General features: G+C 41.2%; 1 protein-coding gene across 6 annotated transcripts in view; it reads left to right on the forward strand.

Annotated features, from left to right (window-relative positions):
- Window positions 1-17,611, forward strand: part of LOC103354097 (neurobeachin) — a 93,050-nt gene that overhangs the window by 29,959 nt on the left and 45,480 nt on the right. For all 6 annotated transcript variants that reach the window (XM_008277360.1, XM_008277363.1, XM_008277361.1 and 3 more), the window contains exons 3-9: window positions 2,284-2,384; window positions 4,518-4,613; window positions 4,857-4,978; window positions 8,235-8,361; window positions 9,603-9,722; window positions 10,629-10,775; window positions 16,733-16,930. In XM_008277360.1, coding sequence (XP_008275582.1) covers window positions 2,284-2,384; window positions 4,518-4,613; window positions 4,857-4,978; window positions 8,235-8,361; window positions 9,603-9,722; window positions 10,629-10,775; window positions 16,733-16,930 — 911 coding nt within the window. The remainder of the gene's footprint in view (window positions 1-2,283; window positions 2,385-4,517; window positions 4,614-4,856; window positions 4,979-8,234; window positions 8,362-9,602; window positions 9,723-10,628; window positions 10,776-16,732; window positions 16,931-17,611) is intronic.

The following is a 17,611-nucleotide window of genomic DNA, read 5'->3' on the forward strand; positions in this document are numbered from 1 at the left end:
TCAATTTCTGACGTAGAGCTACTGATGGAAGCAGTGTTTGAATGTATGCTTAACTCACCTGAGGTTTATGTCCAAAATCTTTTAATAAAATGTACTCCATGCGTGCATGTGTGTTTGCCCTGCAGTCACACATCCATAACAATCCATGACAATCCTCCGGTGCAGCAAAAGCAGACTAATGACCTCTGTGTGTTTCTGCGTGTGCTGCCGTTTGTACAAAGGGCTTGATTGCAAAAACAGCACATACACAGTCATCTCTTTACATGATCATTGACCTTGACTTCCCTTTAATGATGCCTCTGAATGCATGTCCTCGCCTCCCTTCCCCCCCTACCCCCAGTGTCCTCTCCGTCCTACCTACCGCCCTCAGGATAATGTGTTTTATAACTTCTATGACTTATTACTGCTCACCACAGCAGAGTATACGCCGCTTAAATCAATTTAATGCCGATTCTCACAGACTCCCTCCGTGAACCGTGATTCTAACACTTTTCTAAAACTATTTAAAATGACCTACATGGATTGATCGCACCAAAAAACAGAGCTTAGGGGTTTTGAATCTAGGACATTGTGTATTGCGTTTTCCTATCATACCAAGCACCTCGGTGAGATAGCCTTCTCCTTTATTCCCTGTCGCTGGGCTCTGGCTAATGAAATATTGTGGGAAGGCTCTATTCATATCTAGCAGGCCTAATGGGAAAGAAGAGCCTTTCTAAGCAGATTGCCTCACTCTGAGAGGGCTGCGCTGTATCTCTGCCATATCCACACTGATCTGTTGTGGTTGTGTAAAGTGAAAGTCAATGAGGCAGGAAGGTCATTCTGACTAAACAAATGCCTCAGTGTGGTATTTAATTATACGCCGAAATATTCAGAAGGAATTATGTTTGAGGCTTTGTTTTTATAATTTCGTAGCTTTTAAACATGACTCCTTGTGCGGTTGTTGACAGACTGTTACATGGAGTGACTGTTGCCTAAAAAAATGAAAACAAATTAAAGGAAAAATTCTAAATTTTAACAATTAAACTTGCTTTCTTGCAGAGAGTTAGATTAAAGAACTGACACCAATTTCATGTTAAATATGAAGCCAGGAGGAAATTGGTTCAACTTTGTGTAACGACTAGAAACAGAAAGAAATTGTCGTAGACATATTGATGGATTGTGTGCCAAAATCAATGTTCTGGATCTGTTCTGGAGCCAAAAGACAGATATTTGTAGCCAGGCTAGCAGTGTCCCCGTGTCTACTGCCCTGCAAATGGCATGTCAGCGTAACCTCATATGTAACACTGATCCCTACATTTAAATCTCAGCGAAATAATATATTTCTCAAGATGTCAAACAATTCCTTTAAACAAATGTTAAAATAATAGTCCTGGACATGAACTGGTCATACACCAATGAGTGCATAATATTAAATCAGCATTCATTTAAAAAGAATTACTTAGATTTTGTGCTTATGTTGTGTATTACTCTGTTACATGTAAAAGTCATTTATTTATTTGTATACTTAGGTAGAAGTACAAAAGTATTAACATCAAATACTCTTAAAATTCCAAAAGTTAAAACTCTCATTATGCAGAATTGTACATTTCAGAATAATTTTGAAATAATGTTGGATCATAATTCGTGATGCATTATTTAGTGCTCGTCACTTTAATGTAGTTGAACCTCATTTATATGTTTTATCTGCTGGATTGTTTGTGAATTTCCCCCTAAGGAATCAGTAAAGATTTATCTCAATCTATAGGATTATTTTCATTATTATAATTTATTTGTTGGTAATGTAACCAGTTATCAAATAAATGTAGTGAAATAAAAAGTGTAACATATGCCTCGAGTCAAGTAACTCAAAATTGTCCTTAAGCACAGTACTTGAGTTAATATTGCTTTAATACTTTTGACCACTGCATATTACCAAATGTTTATATGCTAACACAACTTTGTTATATCAGTATGATTGAATTCCCAACATTAAGTAATGCCATGCACAGCAGCCCTTGTTGAGATTCAAGGTTGTCGTGCGTTTTTTAGACAGCGGAGCGGCTCGGTTACTCGGATGGAGGCACTTGAATTTTCGCTGCACGGAAAAATAAATTGCTCAACACTCACAGTCTTCAAACTGTCTCTGTCTTATGACCTCACCATATTTTATCAGAGAAATGTCAGCAGAGGGCTTTCCAAATGCTGACTCACAAACACACTCATGAGAACACAGACACACTCATTCGGGGTGGCTTGTTTCTGCTGTCTTCCGCTCACTTTACGCCGCTGCCTGTGTTTTCTCAGACCTCCTGGTGGACATGCTTGGAGTCATGGCCAGTTACAGCATCACAGTCAAGGAGCTGAAGCTGCTCTTCAGTATGCTGAGAGGAGACAACGGCATCTGGGTGAGTTGCTGGTGGCTTTACTAAAATTCTGATAAAAGTGAACAGATTTATGTTGTTATAAGCACTTTTTTTTTTAGCTTAAAAAAACACACAGACACACACGTCTATTGGTGTTTGGCAGGTGCTGGGTAACAAACACGAGTAAAAACAGTTAGCAACGACGTTTTTGTTATTGTGCGTTGTCTTATGTCGTAAACTCCTCTTTATTTCATATTGTGTGCATGCCTGACATCGCAGCCTTTAGAATATAGGCAAGTCATTGAAAAATCACTTATGCAGCACTTCATTGGAAATGGCAGAAGGAGCTTCAATCCAATCCCCACTGTTGGCGCAGACGGCAGCAGACTAACAAATACATTAGAGAATCTCCAGTCTGTTTTGACAGGAGCTGGTATACATGATTGGATTCAGTAATTTTATTACAAATACACTGACATGTTTTACTGTTCAAGTAATGTTTTGATTAATTTTGCCTTAATTAGCAATCGTTGTGTCATTAAAACTGCATAAAACTTTGAACATTTATTTAAAATAGATTTCACATTGACCGTTTGCTGCTTAAAAAAAAATTAGATATTTCACTGTTTGTGACAAGCCAGTATTCAAAAATTAATGGTAGCGGAAGTTTAATTTATTTGATGCCAGATTAATTATATAGCATGGGTTTGTTTGTATGTCATTAGTCTGGATGTCGCTTAATGGGATGATTGTGCTAATAGACTAGAATAACAGAGGATGGGTGTGCATCTGAGTGTGCGCATCTATGTTTGGATTGATTTGTGAGTGTGTGTCAAGACAAGGGCAATTTAGCTCACATTCAGTGCTTTGTTCTCTTGTAATTGACTTTATTAATGTAACAGAGGATTGATTGTGTTACTGTTGTTGGAGTAATAGGAATGTGGTGGGAAAAAAAAAACGCAGCGACAACCCAATCAGGTGTGGAAGTAAAACAGTCGGCACAGTTCAGTGTATTGGCGCTCGCTATACATATAAGCACGACTTTCTATTACTAACCACAGAGCAGCTCCACTGCGCTAAACGCTTTGCTCAAGGACTCATTTTTTCTCTTTTTATTCCAACCTGTCAGACTGTCTTACAACATCTTCTCATCTAAAACTTCCTCCCACAGTCAGTTAAACAAGCTTTTGTTATCATGAACTGCCAAAAAGGGATTTTCTCTGGGTTTGGTTACTGTCACGTGATTGGAAAAGAGTTTAGATTATTAAGTTAACTTCAACATGAAGCTATATTGCGCCCGACTGCTTCAGGCTTTTAAAGTGAACGCTCATATACTGTTTATTGTGGAATTCTGCCCTAAATCATTCAGAGAACTTGCTCCCTGCACTTGCTGATTCATGCTTACTCTTAGCCCTACAATGCCTGTTCTTGTTAATGAGATTAATTCAGGAGCTGAGAGTTTCCAAGCGCTAAGTACAACCTCAGCTTACGCTGCTTTTTGTTATGTCACCTCAGCTGCTCCCCTTTAGTTTGCTGATTGGCCCGACTTCCAATCACTTGGTGTAGTTGACTCCAACTGGATGCTTTAGAACTGCTTTTCAGATTAAGGATGGTTTTATGAGGCTAAACCTTCCCCTCTGACATCCCCACTCACTGCTGTGTTAGCAAATGTGCGATTCCTTGGTGTCCGCCCGCTTATTCAATATCCCTCTTTGTCAATCTCCTCCTCTACTCGCACGCCTGGGCGATCGTGACCAACAACCTCTGGTCACTGATCAGCGGTTCACAGCAGGACCATCATCTATACCTCCAGCCCTCACTCAGTACCTCCAGTGTCCAATAGCTATCTCCAACCCATCCACCTTGCTGCTATTTCCCTGTCTTTTCCAATTTCTCCTCCCCCAACAGCCCTCTCCAGAGACAGATCGATTAAAGGGTTGCCATGGTATTGATGGGCTGTTGTCAGAGGGGGCAGGGCGGCGGTGATTGAAGAGTTATTGATCCAGTGGGGTTGTGGTAGAGATGTGATGTCACACTGTGTTTTTTTTTTTTTTTAAGTGTCTCTCCCCTGTGACTCTGATAGACAGCATCTGTCATGTAATAATGACTATCACTTTCTCCTCTCCTCTCCTCTCCTCTCCTCCTCCATCTCCATCTCCATCTCCCCTCCTCCAGCCGAGACATGCTATCAAGCTCCTGTCGGTGTTGAACCAGATGCCTCAGAGACATGGTCCTGATACCTTCTTCAACTTTCCAGGACGCAGTGCAGCGGTGAGACTGACCACTTACACATAAAATAATAAATAGTCAGATTTACTCTCTGTTCTCCCAAATTGCTAAAGAGCCTGTCGTGGCATTCTGGTTTGCAATTCATCAGCGCATCTTAATTGGCACTTTGCTCCACTAGTGCGAGGAGTTGAATGGTGGAAAAGGAAGTAATGGCTAACTGAGTGACATATTGATTGCTATAAACATTTGCAAGAGCTGCTCTGATGTGTGTGTGTCCCACTCCAGGCTATAGCATTGCCACCAATTGCCAAATGGCCGTACCAGAACGGATTCACTATCAACACTTGGTTCAGACAGGATCCTCTCAACAACATCAACGTGGATAAAGACAAACCGTACCTCTATTGGTAAGTAGAGCACCATTTATCTGGACTGTTGCATAATAAAAATAAAATCCTTGTAATGGCATACTGAGACAGAAAAAACCCATCTTTAAGTCCTTGTTCTGGACTTAAATGAAAAATCCATTCTTCGACACTTCAGCACTGTCTGAGTGTTTCTATTAGCCACGAATCCTTAATTTCTCTGCCCATTTTGTTGACCTAAAGACATCGCATCGATATTTTTGTGAGCGCAGTCACAGATGAGTTTAATTGAACAAGAGGAATGAAAAACATCAATGGAATACATCGGGTTTCTGTGTCAGTTATTCAGGATCGCAGTGGAAGGATGTCTTTGTACACTCCATTTTCTGTTTCAACAGTCTTCTGGAGAAAAAAAAAATACTTCAGAAGATGCAGAAGTACCTCGGCTTCTCCATTGTCAGTGCTTAATTCAGCACTGCTTTACAAAATGTTACTTTTTGTGTGAGTAGTGCAATTAGCTGTTGTTGTACAAACTTGCTCCTGCTATCGCTATTGATCCGAGCAAAGAAAAGCTCACGGCTGAATGAAGCAAGTTCAGCCCTGTTCCTTCTAGATGTCAAAATGTATTGTCGTTAAAGTAAGAGGAAACTAGCTGAAGTGAACACAGATGGCGTGGTTTGAAGGAGAGTGTGCTGCACTTAATCCCAGCATGAGAAAGCACTTAATGGACTGCAGACTTTTCCTCAGTTCTAATAATTTTCTACATTTGCTATCAAGTCTGTGCAGGGTACGTGAAGAAATGCTTGTGTGCACGTCACCAAAGTTTCACTTGGTGCTTCTAGAAAGATTCAGAGGGGTGCCAAGAATAGGAGATTGGTTTCTGCTGGAAATGTGAATGTGTACTGTTGATTTTAGGCACAGTTTGTTTCACCCAACATGTCAGAAAAGTATAAATCTCAGTTGGATAATGGAGCTAAAGCAAATGTGATAGAATCCCGAGAAGACCTTCGTATTGGTTAATGTGTCAATTGATTTGTATTAGTCTGATAGTGGTACTTGAGTCTGACAATGGCTTGTTTGGTCCAGAGACCTTGACAGGTGGAAATCAAGTTTTTAACCTTGTAAAAGTGGTGTGTTTTTTATGTGCTAAAAGACATATCATGAGCAAAACAAACAGTCCGAACCAAGGGTGAGCATCCTCATGTTGAAGCTGCAGCGTACTGATGACGATCTCAAAAGCACATTCACAATTCTGGGGTTTCATACAAGACAGACTAACAAACCAGACCCATCAACCTGCAGTAAAGCTTTCATTATCATTTAGAATCGGTTTCCAGTTCCAACACACATGGCAGATCTACTCCAATATTACAACTTGCTATTGCCGAGGGTAGAGTAGTTTTTAAATATATTTTTTTGGGCTTTTGCCTTTATGTAGAGCAGTGGAGAGAGACAGGAAAGGGGGGAGAAGAGTGAGGGAGAGACCTGCAGCAAAGGGTCGTGAGCGGGATTCGAACTCACAACCGCTGTGTCGGGGACTGTAGCCCCTGTTCATGGGTCGCCCGCTCAGCCAGGTGAGCTATACGGGCGCCCGAGGGTAGAGTAGTTTTACAGTGTTTCAGCTGAGCTGTAAGTGAGCTGGTGTGCTCGAGCTGCAGAGAGTGGGGAGGGAGGTGTGGAGAGAGAGAGAGCCAAATATACTCATGTACAATAAAGTGGAACCCAGTAAAGCAGCAAATCCTTACATTTGACATGCAATACCCACAGAATGTGTGGCAGGTTTGTTTGATAAATGAGAAAAAAACGATTTATTTTCAACTCTTTTAGTACTACCAAAATTCTAAGGTTTGTCTATCTTGGCAGTCTTACTGTGTTCAGCTTATTTCACAAGAGCTAGCCAAAGATATCTGTTGGCCACAGACACAGAGATGATCAAACAGCAAAATGTGCATCTTTGCAATTATTAATTCCTCCTCCTGAATCCTGCTAAAGCTGTATTTGAAACTTTACTTTAACTACTTTCCCTATTATTTTTGTTCAGAATTTGTCCAACGAAGTGCTGCAGGTGATAAACACTTAGCTCATCAGACTGAATGACATGGACGGAAAGTTAATAGATAAATAGATAATGTCTTGGAAGATAACTTTAAATGTCAAACCTCTCTATTATGAGTGTGCTGTTGGGTGGATGCCTTCGCGCGAGTCTGGACCTCGCCGGCCTCTCCGTTGGTGTTGTAAGAGCAAGCCGTTAGCCACTATGAAGCTTCATTAACTTTGACCTTTTATTTAATTGAACTCCTTTACTCGGCTGCTCGGCTTCTTCCCTCCATGTCTTCACCCTGTGACGCTAACTAGCAGCATCCTCCCTTCACCTCTCCCTCCTCGCAGAGCCGAGCTGTGATTCATTATCGACAGAAAGGTTTTGCTCAAGAATCAGGGAGCTAAGTTGTCTACAGGAAGGATGACATACATCCGTTTATTCTACAGATACCATCAGCGGAGATGAGCTCTAATCATGAAAAGTGTTAGGATGTAAGCCTGTTTCCTTAGTAACCGTTTGTCAGGTTGTCATGGCAAGTGAGGTGCGAGAGGGAGGGAGGGTGTCCTCGTCTCCTCTGGCCCAGGTCTTATCATCCTCCCCCAGATGCAGCTGCTACTCCAGCGGCCTGTCTGATACTGGCCTCCGCAGATGCATGAAGGCCACGATAACACACTATATGTGCTCTCAATGTTTACCGGGGATTCACTTGAGAGGGATTTATATCTGCTTTCTTGCTCTGCTGTGTGTGTGATCCTTCTGGGCCTATTTTAGAAGTGAAATGTGTCTTGTTGTTTCATGAATAAGCTCAGCTGTGAGACTGGGTTTTACATGGAGGCTACGCGTGCAGGATGGAAAATATTATGTGGGGAAAAATGGAGGGAAGGGGATTAGTAGTGTTTCTCACAAACCTGTGATCTGGGACCCCTGGTGCTGCTGCAAAGAAAGCACTCTGAAATCCTGCGTTTTTGTGGCTGGTATTGGCTTAAATAATGTGATATGTAGGTGTGAAAGGTACTCTGCTTGTATTTTGGTAGACAGGATTTCTTTTGGTGCAACTTCACCTGTGAAAAAGAATTCACTTCCTTTTTCATTTGCAGTTTCCGGTTTGATTGAAACTTCAAGGTCAACGTGGAGTTTAGTCACACAGAAACTCAAATTAGTTTTAATCTACAGACAGCTGAACGAGTTATTTTCAAATGCAGATCTGGAATTGTTAACAAACTGAAACGACTGCAATTCTCTCTGATTCTTCTGCAGTTTTCGCACCAGTAAAGGAATCGGCTACTCCGCTCACTTCGTGGGAAACTGTCTCATCGTGACATCGTTGAAGTCAAAAGGAAAAGGCTTTCAGCACTGTGTGAAATATGATTTCCAGCCCCGCAAGGTAAGAAAACGTGCACGCAGTTTGGAAATCCTGTGCCACTTGTTAGATGAGAGAGCATCAGGAGCGTGTCCCTGCGCTTCTATCTCGCCTTGCACTCGCCGGGAATGTTGATGAGTCTAGATAAGGTCTGTCAATTAAGGCCTGCGCGCTCCCCCTCTACTGCACCGTCAGCATTATGCTACTGTCCAGACACACACATCCTCGCATGCACACATAAACAAACACACATCCACTTGATGAGATGGCCTTCCGCGGTATTTGCTGACCCAGTAGAATCCCAACGCTGCCTAACAAAGATCCCAGTGGTTCCATTTGATCAATTTTTTAAGTCACCGTGTCTCAGAGCATTTTGTCTACTGTGTGCACGTGTTAATATGTGCGGACATGTGTGTGTGAGAGAGTGTGGATGTTTGCCTACACATGTGGTGTTGAACACTCTTTCCTCAGGAGAACCTGTGTGTTTTATCGTTGGAGAAGATGCTTTTTAATCATGCACACTCACACATACACACACGCATGCTGTTATTGCTGTACATTATTAAGGTGAGCAAAGGGAGGGAGAGAGTTCAACACATTGTAATCATCTCTGTTAGCTCACCTATGTGTAGAGTTACAATGTCAGCTTGTTAGAGGGAATGTTCTCAGTTCTGCACAGACGAGAATTTTACCAAAAACATCTTGAAGTACAGCAGTTTGCTAAAAACTATAAAAAGCTAAAAATGAATCACAGCACAGCAGGAGTCTTGTGTCAATATTCCCCAATAGTTTAGTGCTTATTAAATAACAGGTGCAAAGGTACGAACAACACATTTTGCTCACCACAGGCTTCAAGAGGTTTGCTTTTACTGTAGTTGAGTCAATATGATACATTTGGCCTCCAACAGAGCCAATGTACAAAATAATATACAAAAAAAAAAACTTCTGATACTTTGAGCCGGGCGAGGCGAGGCATCATCTATCAAACAGCGATCAAACGGAACAACAGTTAAAAAGGAAATAAAATCAATTAAAATGAAACTCTCGTCAGATAAAAACAAGAAAATAGGAAAGGTCTCAATCATCGTGAAACACAGTTCTGAAGAGAAAGTCCCACTTGCACTGTTCAAACATGAGCCTAAAGGAAAACAAACAAATGTTCCTCTTTTCACTGTAATTTGGTGCATTCTTGCATATGGGATTTTCTTTTTAATTTCTGACCTTGTTTCTTTCTGAATTTCTGAATATATTGCTGTATTTTTCAGTGGTACATGATCAGCATCGTCCACATCTACAACCGCTGGAGGAACTCGGAGATCCGTTGCTACGTCAACGGTCAGCTGGTCTCCTACGGCGATATGGCCTGGCATGTCAACACAAATGATGTAAGACTTGATTGTGAATACTGAGTTTATTTTAGCTGGTTTTGGTTAAATATGTCAAACTCTTAACCGTATTTGAATAATTATTGCGACAAATATATTTCTCTGCTTCCAAATAAAGGATTCTGTAGCAGTCTTAGAAATACACTAACAGTGTGGCTCTACTTCACACTTCCCTCCTGTTGGGATACTGGCAAACATTTGAGGTTTGCCCTCTGCATTTGTCAGCTGGAGCAGAGTTGCCCTTGGGCCCATTTCCAGCACAGTTCACCTAAACTCCAACATCCAACTTTTCCGTTTAGCACAGGACAGGTAGCCTGACCTCTCAGTGGCAGTGCGGCCTTCATTACACTTCCGTTGCAGCACCGGGGTTATTCTCTGTATGAAATTCCTTGGCCTTTACGTTAAATGTTTTACAGTTCATGCAACTCGTAAAGACTCGGAAGAAGTGAAAGAGCAGGTCTCAGAATGCGTCGATGCTATCGGGGTTTGTTTTGTCCTGAAGGCTGAAGATAAAACGTATGTCATCATTTTGAAAAAGCAGAAGAGTAAAGATCTCATTGAGATAAAGGGTATCGGAGGGATGCAGCTGATGAAAGGCGAGTGGACAGAAAAAATGTAATAGCAGGTGATAGCGAAGTTGGAACAGTGTGATTAGAAACCAGCAGGGATCAAGAGTTCATCCGTTTTTCTCCATCCACTGTGTTTATTGTTGCAGAATGGGATGAACCTATGACCAGAGATGAAAAATGAGCAGCAATAATTAAGTCCTGAGAGTTAATTGCAATGTAAAGATCTACAAACCTCATCGCCCTAATCCATGTTAGCACCATGAGTTCCCTATTCCCCTTTGCAGTGTTTGAAATGTTTAATATGACAGCTGATATTTTCTTCTCTTCTTTTTTCCAGAGCTATGATAAGTGTTTCCTGGGATCGTCGGAGACGGCGGATGCTAACCGGGTGTTTTGTGGTCAACTGGGAGCTATTTATGTTTTCAGTGAAGCTCTCAACCCAGCTCAGATCTTTGCTATTCACCAACTTGGTCCTGGATATAAGGTAAGACAGCACCGGCAAACCGCCTTATCTCCACCTGTACTCTGTTTTCTCTGCATGTTTTACACCGCTTCAGTGTCACATAGTTTTTGTGGCAGGTAGAATTTCCTGGGAGCCTGACGATTGCATTGTCATTGTTGCTTAATGTTGTCTTGTTGTGTCTATTGATCATTCCTGCTTTGTCAGATTCAATGTAGCTCCTACATTGGTACCAGAGTGGCTTGAGTTTTTTATGTTGTTGTTGTTGTCGTTTAATGTTTATGCTGTGGATCGTCTGGAGCACAAGGTATCTGTTTTATGTCACAAAGCATAGGTGCACTGTTTTTTCTTCCTTTTTTTTTCTTCGCGTGGGCAATAGCAGCGGTTCCTTTTTAGATCCATCCTGGCAATCCTCTATGAACTCAAGTGCCTCTTCATTCACATGGCCATCTTGTAGATTAATTCATTTCAACTGGATATTATTTACCTTGGTTATGTATGTAAAAGTGGATATTTTTACAGTTGTGTTTTCATAACAGTGAACTGTTGTTGGTGAGGTTGGTTGGGTGAAGTTTGTTTATACAACTATGCTATTTAGAGTGGCAGAAACTAGACTTTTAAACCATTTATTCATTACTTTAAAGCTATTTCAGCTGTTTAGCCACTGTTACTTTTAACTAAATATCTCCACTATTTATGCAATGCCTTCAGGTGCCTATTTGAGGTGTTTAATGAAGCTATGTATTTCAAACTTTTATTAATTTTTTTTTACTATCCATTTCACATATTTATCCATTACGTTTTTAGCTGTTTCATTATTAATCCATTAAGCCTCTGAACAGATTTTTTTTTTTTGCTCTTTTGCTCTCATTTTTACTCACAGTGGGTTCATTTTTTCACTGCACCTAAGTAGAAACGGCACAACCATGAATAGTGGTAGAGAGATCCCAAAAAATGTTTTCTGTGAAGTATGGCGAAGCTATAATTCCACATATCATTAAAAAGCAAGAAAAAGCAACACTAAGTTTTCTATGATAACTCACTTTACAAAAATAATAATAAAAAACCTGGACTCAACATGTACAACAGTCTTTCAAGTGCTTCCAGGCGTGCTTTCAATACCGGAAATAAAGGTGGCTCTACATGCTATCTATATTTTATTACATTTTTTATTTGTCTCCAAGTTCAGCCCAGCTCCATTCAAAGTCCCAGAATTTTTGCAACATGAGTCTTGGCTGCTGCTGAGTCACACGTGGCTTCATGGTTGCGCTGATGAATGCAGAATTTTTTGTTTTTTACAGAATATTGTTAGACTAAGGAATTTATTTATGGTAAATATCTAAATACGATATGTCAAAGAATTTATTTTGATGAAACATCCTGATTTTAAGCTTGGATTTAGAAAATATTTAATGGAACAGAGCAGGAATGCTAGAAAGTGGAAACTCTCCTGTTTTTACTTTTCCTATGAGATATAATGTAATATTGGTGACCTTCTATAGATAACATGCCTCTCAAAGCTGGCAGCTGGTTTTGGGGTTCAGCGGGTTAATGTGGACTACTGCTGCTGTTGACTCTTCTGCTCTCTTGATACAACTATGAGCTACTTCTTTTTAAAGATTAATGCATGAAGCCAAAACTTCAAAGTAGCTTAAGAGCAGGTATTATTATATGTCTAGACCCATTTTTATCAAGAACACACGCTCAAATTCAGTTTAGATGAGGCAAAGGTGATGAAAATGTGAAACATCTCATCACGCTCTTACCCTCGAAGCAACACATTTCTTTCTCCAAAGCCAAGCCTCTGACGGTGGAGCTGTCTTCAGTAATCTAATCGGTGCAGGAGTTTTTCAGTTTGATTTATTATGTTCCTGTCAGTCACGACATCACCGCCATCAGTTTGAGAAGGGGCTGGAATTCAAAATCTGAACAGTATATCATAATGTGGTGCAGCTTAAAAGACATTGAGTGCGGGGCTTAGCTGCAGTCTTCTTCAGAGCTATCTAGATTTTAATGCCCATACGCAAGCTTTTTTTTTTTTTAAAAAAAGAAGAAAAAACTCATTGTCTGGAGGTTATAAAAAATGCGTCCTTGCAAATGAAGGGAATTACTGCATAAATTCAAATAGATGGAAAAAGATTGAGTTGAAGGGGGCACAACAAAAAAAGTTGCAAAACTGTCACTACATACCAACATCCACTCGTGGATTTTGCCTTTAAACCCCAAGTCTAGACACGGAACTTTGTGTTCTCGTGGTAATAAAAATTATTCAAATGAGCCTTCACAATGTTGCATGTCGAACGCTGATAGCTTTAGAAATCACCATCTTTGCCTTTTGGCCTGGCTACCGGTGACAGCTGAGATGCTGCAGTACCTTGCCAGCTGTCTGCTTCTTGTTTTGGCAGACTTGCGCACCTCAGGCCACTTACAGCTTGTTTATGAAAGTGTCCAAAGCTGTCAAGATTTCAGCACCATGAGATTGCACGAATGTGAGGCTGCTGATCTGCAAACAGCTGCTGGTATTTTAGGAGCTCCTTAGGAAAAGCGCATCAGAAATAACATAACAGAAATTTGTTTCACCGACTGAGACTTCGCAACATGTTGATGACATGCAAATCACACATTTAAAACACCTGATGTGGAGCTTTGGCTCACATCGGAGCACTGGCTCACACACGTGAGTCTCACACCTTTCTTTCGTAATCGTCCCTGTATTCTCCTAAACAGTCTCCAAAACAGTCCCTCTCACATAATAAAACAGAAGGCTTTTTATAGACTAGACCTTTCATATGTTCCTCCTAATAATCACATACTTGGGGTTTTGCTGTTTCTCTGCCATGAATACTGATTTCTCTCTCTGTCACAGCCCACAGTTTCCCGAGGCTGATCAGTCAGATGATTGCCTCTCTGCATGGCGGAGAATGGGCTTCTCAGATGCCCAGAAGAGACCATTAAATGGCTCAGTTGTTTCAAAGCCTCAGGCCTCGGTGCTTGTATTGTAATGATGAGTGCGTGGGTTTTTTTTTTTTCGGGCGGCTAAAGGAGGACGCCACTGGGACTCGGTTTGTGTCACACAGCTTCCCGTCTTAATGCGAATGTAGGCCAGTTCTTGTTCTCTTGGCTTCACGCAGATGAAGATGTGTGTATATGACAAGCTGCTCCTTGGGTATTGCCTAATCGACATCGAGGAGGGCTGTATCAATGTATACTGTGCAGTCTATAGAGTATGTGTGTGTAGTCGCATGCAGCCTGTTGGTCTCTGCCACTGTCACTGTTACGGTGCAGTAATGAGGAGCAAAAAAAAGCAGACAGACACTGTGCTTGCTCTGCTAAAGAAGCCTTCAGCGCAGTGAGGGTGCTCGTGGTCTTCTTGTTCGAAGCAGCTTATGATGGCCAACACGCTGTGTGTACTGATTGTCTATATGTGTGCACAGTTCAGCGCTTCCATGCTCTCCTAATGACAAGAAGAAGATGTAACGTAACATCTTGTTTTTTTTCTGTGTGGGCCCTGGTTAGAAGAAAGTGTTAGTTCATCTTTGTGTGTGTGTGTGTGTGCGTGTGTGTGTGTGTGTGTGTGTGTCCCGTCACTCACATGTTGCTGAGTGTGTTGCTAGTTGCACTCTTCATCAGGGGTCCAGATGTCCTCATTGCTGAGCACTGCCAACAATCTGGACACAACGTAATTAATGAACCGTGCGAGTCTATCTGGACACCTGTATTGTATGCCTGTGTGTGTTTTTGTGTGTGCATGCATCTTGTGTGTATTTGTTAGGTTTTATAATAGTTATAATGAAAGTCTGTTTGCATTTCGGTATGATAGGAACTTGGCATTATATTTCCTAAAAACACAAGTGTATTGGGCTCAGTAACAAATCTTTCTAGAGCTGGCAACAAAAATACAATATTTTTTTTGCATCGAATTTATTTATACATAGGTTTTCTTTGGTTTAGTGTCATTACTGAAACTAATGCGTCAAATCGCCATTTAGTCTAAATTTTCAGGTGATTTATAATTATTAACGTATTCACTTATTTTATAAGCTAAATCATTCCCAACACAAGTTTTACGACATTCCTGTCACATGCTGGAATTCTCATTTTGGAGGGTTGGCCTTCATTCAGCAAACTGTCTAGAGATGCAGGGCTGAGCTGAATGGATTAGATGTGTGTGCCGTTATCACTGCAGGCCAGTGTCGTATCTGCAGCTGTCAGGTGTGAGAAAGGCGAGAGTTGTCGCTTTCATTCCTCTGTGTGCGAGGGACACATATGCCTGTAAGCGCTGCTCTGTAAAGCTTTACATATGTAAAATTTTGCACTTTTTCTGCACTCTTGCATGTTTCTCCTGCTACCTGTCGAATGCCTCTGTGCATCCCCTAATACTTTAAAGAGTCAGCAAAGCTCTTTTACACTCTGAGCTAACCTGCCCCCCAAACTCCGTTTAGCACGGCAACATAAATACAAGCTCACATTTGCAGAGCCACATTGGTACATATGCACAACTACACACACTTCATAAGTGCAGCACAATAAATGGGCTTACACTGCAGAAAATGTGCATCTTAATAAGTGTATTAATTTCACATTCAGGCAATTCAGTATATTTTGTGCCCACTAACCTTCAAAATAAACTAAAGAGCAATTTATTTGTGTTTGTGATTGATTATCCCTGCACATGGCTGCCGTCTTCTAGGTTACTTTTAATGGATATGTTTTTAACATAGCTGTTTAATAGAGAAGCTTTTTAACACCGGGTCATCAGCCCTTCTATTTCACTAAAGTAATATGTTCTCAAGTCAGAAAATATGAACATAGGCATGCTGTAATTATCATTAATTATTCTTGTGAATAATGTTTTTGCTGTGTGATGTGTGCGTAGGTGTGTTGGGAAGGTGGATTTAGATGCAAATTAGTAGTGGCTTTTATAAGTTTAGTGCATAGAAGTAAGCTTTTTGTGATTCTTATCATGGAACTAGTTAGGACATTAGGACTAAGATGGTGAAAATCTGTAAATTTGTATTCAGCTATTAGATGGAGATAAGGATGTTACATTTGGTGCTGCATGGTTCAAACTGCTCAGGGCGCATGTTTTACTATAGACCTCAGATGAAAGGTTCAGAGCAAGATGAGCCTGCAGGCCTGTGAGCGGCCCGAAGCTTTCCTGTGCAGTCAGGCTGAGCGAGGCACCTGGGGACTGAGCCGCTTGAAGGGGAGCGCAGCCCCCGCCTGGAGCCGCTGCAAAGGTTGGCAGAGCAACTCACTGGCCTTTCATCTGTAGGACTTCGTATGTGTAGCAGCACTGCTGCAGGATACACAGACCCACAGACCTGTGCAGACAGACAGATATAGACATAAATGAACAAGCACACAAAGTACTATCTACAGTTCCTACAATTTGTGCATCGACAAAAAGCATGTATCTATGCTTTGCACTTTTCTTGCGTGCTTGTTTAAACAAGCCTTACGATTATTTATATTTGCCACATTCAAATGTGTGAGCTTCAGGAACTCGTTTCTTCTCAAGAATAGTGATAACAAAGAGAATTGCCCATGGTAAAGATGTGTTAGATTTCAGCTGGATAAAGAAGTAACAGTTTACAGAGAAGGGTATATTTTTGCAATATATAGAAACTGAATAAGACAAATGTGCGTATTCTCTCTTTTTTTTTTGTTAGTAGACTACAAAGAGAAAGAGATAAATTTGGATCTCCGAGTGCTTCTCTCCCACACATCCGCTCCCCCTCTCCATCTCTTATTCTGGGCTAATTGAATTAGTGCCCGGGTTAGCACTGTGTTCATTAAGCTAATGCTGTGTTGTTTACACACGGCTCATGCTGCAATTAGGCAGACTCCATTTTGGGTGTTGAACTTGTACACACAGAGACGCTACTCGTGTCTCTGGACAAGTCATTTTGTCCCTCTGATTCAAGGTTTTTCTCCCCTCATGTAACCCCTGACATCTTCTGTCTTCTCCATCACTGCAGAGCACTTTCAAGTTTAAGTCGGAGAGTGACATCCACCTGGCTGAGCACCACAAGCAGGTGTTGTACGATGGCAAGCTGGCCAGCTCCATCTCCTTCACCTACAACGCCAAGGCGACGGATGCCCAGCTCTGCCTGGAGTCGTCGCCCAGGGAAAACCCGTCCATCTTCGTCCACTCGCCACACGCACTCATGCTACAGGTCGGTTTGATTTCTCTGAGTGAGTGTTCATCACCAGTCTGGCTCTCCAGCTCTAAATCACCGCCCACATCTCTTCATTTGTTCAGCCATATGAATGATTGAAGTGAAATGGAATAACAGTTCAGTTTGATTTTCTTGCTAATTTGTCACAGGCTGACTCACACCTGCCTCAATTGCATTTGTGAAAAATCTGGAGTGTCTACCTTGTTTGGACTGCTGTATGTACAGGGTTTACCACAGATGAATACTATGGATGTTATTTAGTAAGAAATACAAAATGCACTTCATGAAATGTAGTTGCTACTGTACCCTGCAGTCAATCTCACTGTCATGAAGCGAAGTCTCAGATTTTTCCTCAGAGTCTTAGCTGTTAGTTTAGCACATTGCAGGATATATCTTGTAGTTGTGTTCAAGCAAATATGTTTCTATGTGTCCTTCATTCAAGGTTGGTTGGGCTCTGCTTCGCTAATGGCGGTTCTTTTTTTTTTTTTTTGATATCATGTCTTATTTCTAAGAATTTCCTAATTTGCACAGTGTGTGAAAAACGTACCAGCAATTCAAGCAGCAAATGCTGTAATTTACAATGATGAAGGTGACAAATGAGTCATGTTTTTATTATATTTATGTAGTACTTTCAGCTAGAAGAGGTTGTGTAGTCAGCTTCTATGTGAGTTAAAGCGG

This window comes from Stegastes partitus, unplaced genomic scaffold, assembly GCF_000690725.1.
Source record: "Stegastes partitus isolate 25-593 unplaced genomic scaffold, Stegastes_partitus-1.0.2 Scaffold96, whole genome shotgun sequence".
NCBI classification, from domain to species: Eukaryota; Metazoa; Chordata; class Actinopteri; family Pomacentridae; genus Stegastes; species Stegastes partitus.